This window comes from Lynx canadensis, chromosome A2 (genome assembly GCF_007474595.2).
Source record: "Lynx canadensis isolate LIC74 chromosome A2, mLynCan4.pri.v2, whole genome shotgun sequence".
Lineage (NCBI taxonomy): Eukaryota > Metazoa > Chordata > Mammalia > Carnivora > Felidae > Lynx > Lynx canadensis.
In genome coordinates, this window is record NC_044304.2 from 126,166,950 (window position 1) to 126,172,949 (window position 6,000).

At 50.0% G+C, this 6,000-nt stretch overlaps 1 protein-coding gene across 1 annotated transcript in view; it reads left to right on the top strand.

The window, feature by feature from the left end:
• The window catches only part of EEPD1 (endonuclease/exonuclease/phosphatase family domain containing 1), a 111,990-nt gene extending 106,212 nt beyond the window's left edge, over positions 1–5,778 (top strand). Inside the window, exons 7-8 of the mRNA XM_030308221.1 lie at positions 2,636–2,830; positions 5,060–5,778. Of these exons, the coding sequence (XP_030164081.1) occupies positions 2,636–2,830; positions 5,060–5,259 (395 nt within the window). The 3' untranslated portion in view covers positions 5,260–5,778. The remainder of the gene's footprint in view (positions 1–2,635; positions 2,831–5,059) is intronic.
• Positions 5,779–6,000: the final 222 nt, after the last annotated feature.

A 6,000-nucleotide genomic window follows, 5' to 3' on the forward strand; every position in this document is an offset into this window, starting at 1 on the left:
GATGACTTCATAGCATTTAAAATCTGTGGACGTTTCTGTTCTCGACCTCAAGCTTTTCCTTGTCTGTACACGGAAGCAGAAAAAAAAAAAAGATGCCAGTTCATAACTTCTCTGATAACGTCTCACTGTTTTTTCTGACATCCAGAGCGCGGTCAGGTTTTCATTCCAAGTTGCCAAGGGACTGTTGACCCATAGCCCGGCTCGCCTTGACTTGTCCGGGTATGGACAGTGACTCATGTTCCCAGTGCCCTTGTGCTTATAACTAATATCCAGTTGTTAACTGGTGACACAGCAGACCCAAGGGTTCAGGAAGTTCTCGAGCGTGCCCAAGGTGCAAGGGCAAATTGATTATTAGCAGAGGTGGCTGAGCTAAAACAAAGACTAAGCTTTTATTCCACAGCTATCAGAGCAAACAGAGCCAATTTGATTAGCGAACTCTGGGCCTTTCTGCCTTTGTCTGGAATGCGCATCTGGGTTGACCTCAGCGTGTGGTGTGCCAGTCCTCTGATGGGATGGCTTTCTTTCAGACCCCCCTGGGGCTCTCTCTGTGAACTCAGCGTGAAACAGGGTGCATAGTATGGCTTGGCATCTGGGTAGGACTATCCCTCAGTGGAGACCAGCTCCTGCTATTGTCACTGGCGTCCTATAATTCTAGGAACTATCTGAGGAAGTCAGCCCCAAGCATCCTCCCTGCCGCTCCTGGGAACTAAGGATCCCATCCCAGGAGGATGGCTTTTTAGGAGAACTCAGGCCTCTGTGCACCTGTGGATTCTCGGAGGCAACGACTGTGCTTGCTGCCAGCACAGAGCCCAACGTGGTGCTTGAACCCACAAAGCCGAGAGACCTGAGCCGAAACGCAAGAGTCAGATGTGTAACTGTCCGAGCCACCCAGACGCCCCATCACGGAGAGCAATTTAACCAAAAGCAGATGAGTTGTGAGAGACCTGGATGTGCGCATTCAGAAAGAGCTGTGGTGTTGTCGTTCCTGAAGTCACACGGAGCTGTGTCTGCTGACCTCTGACACCAGCATCTCTCCTGGTTTCAGAATCGCTTTTGACCCAAACTTTTTCGGGTCTGCGTCCCAATGAAAACGTGTCTCGTTATATGGGAACGTCCTGCCTCATTTCTCCTAACCTTCGGCTTTTCTTGTTATTTAGTAAACGTAGCATCCTTGTCTTTTCTCCTTTCAAAAAGTACACCTTAATTCTGGGGGCTTTCCTCGTGCCTCATTCACCCATTTGTTCCATACGTGCTTATCGAGAGTCTGCCGTGCAGCAGGCACTGTTCCAGGCACATGGGGTTTTGTGATGAACAGCCGCCCACGTCCTCATGGCTCTCGCATTCTAGCCCTTTATGAAGAGCCGTGAGCTTGAGGGCTGGCAAGCCACTCAGCCTCTCAGAGACTTAGCTTCTTACCTGTGGAGAAGGCCCAATACCAGGTGAAGGCTCATGGATGGCCAGGATGAAGGCTCATGGATGGCCTTAGCACTGGCCAGGTAGGAGTTGTTCATTTTATTCTCAAGTCTGCTTTCCTGTTGAAGTTGGCACTGATTTCTCAAGTCATGTTGAGATGTTGTTGACATACAGCCTAGGGGTACCATTACATCTCTGTAGGCCACAGGTGGAACCCCAGGAGGGTCTTACATCACACCCCCTTTTGTCCCTCATGGTTCCCAGAGCGGGTGTCATCTGCAGTGCACGAGTGCCCTCTGCTGGTGGCTTTTGTCATTTCACTTCAGATGTCTTTGCCTCTAGCCATTATTGCTGAAACACGTTGGTCTCCCGGAGAAAGACTTCCAGCAGGTCTCGGATACCTTGGGCTCTCGTTTATGAACTGCCTTTCTTAAAGACTCCCTTGAAAGCTAGGACAGACACCCTGCTAGCCACGATAATGTGGCTGCCCTGAAGGGAATCTCGAGACGGCAGAAGTATGGGAATCCCAGAGCCTAGCTGGGGTCCACTGTCCTCTCAGAATGTCTGCTCCCTCCGGGAAGTACTTTGTGATGACTCAGTACTTCGTGATGATTAAGTTGCTTTAGTGAACATCAAACAATGGTAGAAATGTTGAAAATAAGGGGAAGAACCTCTCACTCTGGCCCTGTATTAGTCTGCTAGCGCTGCCATGACAAAATACTATATTCTGGGTGGCTTAGACAATAGGAATGTATTTCTTCACAGTTCTGGAGGTTGGAAGTCTGAGATGAAGGTGTCAGAGGGATGATTTCCTTGACTTGTAGATGGCCACCCTCTTGTATTATTTGCATGTTTTTTCCCCCCCACTGTGCCCAATAAATGTTTTTTCCAGCTCTTGTTAAATATCTGGACAAGACCCTCAGGCTTTTTCTGCCATGAGATTTGGGACACCTGAGCTGGAACAGAGGCGATCTCTGCTTCACGTATCTTTCCTTTTCCAAACGGGTTACAAACCTACTCTTAAACTTTTGCGCATATTTTGGTTTTATGTTTGTTTGTTGTACGTGGTATTGGGAAAAATTGGAAGAATGAGAACCATATGCATTCCTAACCCTGGGGAGTCCAATCAGAGAATCAGGATCCCACTTAGTGGGTTATAGTCAATATTGGGTTTACCTCCCACGACCTCTTAAATACCTGATTTTCTTTGTTCTACCTCCAGGAGAAAAAGACATGATTGTTTTAGGAGATTTTGGCCAGGGACCTGACAGCAGTGACTATGATATCTTAAGGAAAGAAAAATTCTACCACCTGGTCCCTGCACACACCTTCACCAACATCAGCACCAAGAACCCCCAAGGCTCAAAGTCTTTGGACAACATCTGGATCAGTAAAAGCTTAAAGAAGGTTTTCACAGGTAAAGCAGAAGTCACTCGTTCTTTTTCCTGTTCAGAAATGGTGTAAGAGAGACCCGTCTGAACTGATAGTTCCAGGTCCTTTGCTTTGGTAACTCTGGTCAGGAGTTCTTACCGCCTCCATGGGCATTGACAGGATTATGTATCGTTTAGGTGCCTGTATAATTATCATTCAAACAGAGCCGCTTTTAAGGGCTAAGAGAGGCTGTGAAAAATAATGAAGAGTCATTCACTGATCTTCAGGAGTGGCAAACTGACTGTGTCTCAGGCAAACCTGGTTCTAGGCCAACAGGGTACCGATTCAGAGATGAGCTGATAGCTTACTTTAATTTAAGGACACTCAGTCATTTAGCAGACACTCCTTAAGCACCATAACATTCAGGCACCGTGCTGTGGCCCGAGGCTTCCTGCCGCACTGTCTGGGCGAGGGACAGCCACTGAGGATGAGCAGACATGTCTCAGAGCCTCACAGTAGGACAGGGGACATGCTTCTCACAGACTGTATGAGGATCAGGGTGCGGTGGGGAATCTGAGCGCCGCAACGCAGCCCCCGACCGAGTCTGCTGAGCAGACTTTGCGTCAGGAAGCAATCGGTCGGAAATACGACAGTGACGGTAAGGTTTTTTGATGAATGGCGAGAACAGTGGCCCTCAATCCTGCCTGGTTGTTTCACTCAGTCCCAACGTGTTGCACATATTATACTTCAGGGAGACATTCCACATTGGTGAAAGTGCAATTCTGGAGTCGCCTCTGTAGAAGCCTAACGGGCAGCCAGGGCTGAGATCTTCTCACCAGTCCAGACTGTGTGACCAGCTTCTACCTCTGTCTGGGTGACGGTTGCCTATTGGACTGTGTCGGGGAGGATCGGAAGGACGAGGGAAGCGGGTCTCAGGGGGAGTGACCGTCCTCACACTAGGCGAGATGCAGCTTGCAGAAAATGCGCGGTGGGCCGGAGAGCGGCCACAGCCTGCCCAGCTGCCAGGAGGTGCCTGCAGAGAGCGGCTCTCATCAGGAGAGCTGGACGGTTGAGAACACAGGGCCAGAAGGAAGGTAGGAATCATTTCATCCGTCCCCTTGCTGCGAAGCTAGAGACGAAGGTACAGGGAAGAGTGGCCACCATCATGGAAATGTCACGTGGGCAGGCCGTGGCTCAGCCCAGGCCTGTTCGCGCTTCCACTAACGTGACCTCGCTTCTCACTGGAGGTCTCTGGCCGTGCTCCCTCACTATGCTCGCTTCTGTAACTATTCTGTTAACTATTCTGTTACTGTTTGTGTTTTGTTTTTTTAGTTTTTTTGTAATGTTTGAGAGAGAGAGACAGGGCACGAGCGGAGGAGGGGAAGAGAGAGGAAGACACAGAATCCAGAGGAAGCTCCAGGCTCGAGCTGTCAGCACAGCTCAAACTCACGAACCGCCCTGAGATCACGACCTGAACCGAAGTTGGACGCTTAACCGGCTGAGCCACCCAGGCGCCCCTCACTGTTTTTTAAATATACTTGTGCTTTATATGTTTCTAAAGCATTAGAGTTTTTTTTTTTAATTTTTTTTTTAATGTTTATTTATTTTTGAGAGAAAGAGACAAGGGCGAGCAGGGGAGGGGCAGAGAAACACAGAATCTGAAGCAGGTTCCAGGCTCTGAGCTGTCTGCACAGAGCCTGATGCGGGGCTTGAACTCATGAACCATGAGATCATGACCTGAACGAAAGTCGGACGCTTAACTGACTGAGCCACCCAGGCACCCCCTAAAGCATTATTTTAAGATACTTCTACTTGCTCATAAGCCTCTGTAAGAACTTTTTCCTTTTTACTCTTTCCTGTAGAACTCCTTCACCTCCTTCCCCCACTTACTGCCTTTGCTTTGTGAAATACAACTTTCACTTTGGACATCTTTGAGAGATATTTGACCTTACGTCAAATATATTTACTCTTGCTGCTCAGATTAGAAAAGGTGTATAGTGAGGAGGAGGTCAACCATAGGCCGATACGTGAATGGGCGGGAGGCCTAGACTCGGAGGGTGGGGGGAGTGTTCAGTACCTACATGGTAAGCCCTCACTTGTCCAGGAAACCAAATTGGCTGGAACATTTTGTTTGCACAGGCAAGCTGGTTATCTGAGGAGTATCGCCAGGGAATCCTGACTTTGCAGACATTGAACAGAGGCCTCTTCTTGCCAGCCGGGACCCCACCCAGCCCCAGGCCTCATCTCTGCGTCTCTTTTCCCTCTGTCTCTCCAGGTCACTGGGCTGTAGTGAGAGAAGGCCTCACGAACCCTTGGATTCCAGATAACTGGTCCTGGGGAGGAGTGGCTTCTGAGCACTGCCCCGTGCTAGCCGAATTTTACACTGAAAAGGATTGGAACAAGAAGGAATGCCCTCGGAATGGCAACGGGGTCACTTTGGAGCGAAGCGAAGCCAACATTAAACACGAGCGATGATGGCACCAAATCTGTTTTTTCACCTGTGACCCGGAAGGCCCGGGCAGGGAGTTCGCCCTTCCAGGTGAAGACGAGGACTCAGAACTTTGTCTCAGTCTTCATCCTGACGACACTAGCACCTGGGCCTCGACCTGCCTGCCTTCTTTGTGGACATTTTTGGACCCCTAATGGGGGAGGGAGGTACCGGATGGTCAAATCGGAAGCACAGTGGGGAACTAAGATGGCTTCTAACGTGTGGATGCCATCCACCTCAGCAGACTCGGGCTGGCCAGCTGCCGCCCTGGGTGGCAGCATACAGAGGACAGTAGTGGGGCTGACAGGGCAAGAGAGGGCCGTCTCAGGCTGCGAGGCCCTGTCCGAGCAATGCCAGAAGCTCTCCTTTCTGACCACCAGTCCATGATGCTCTGGCTGCAAATTACATAAAGCTTTTAACTGTGATTGAGCTGAGCACTCTCCTCAAATATTTTGAGTGGTGATTTTTAGTTTTGTTCTGAAAAAAATAAACAGAGATGAACATGCCTGGTTGCAGTGAGAGTCCTGGGGGAAGGGGCCGGGTGCCCCTGGCCCGGGTGTTTTGTGCCCACTCCCGTGCCTCTGTGACACCGTCATCCGGGGAGCCTGCTCCTTTACACCCCACGTTGCAGCGATGCCTCTCGCATCCCTGTCGACCCCCTGAGATCACCATAAAATTCATTCTGTGACCTTCTCCCTCCCAGCCTGTTCTTCGTCTTCTGAGCCCTT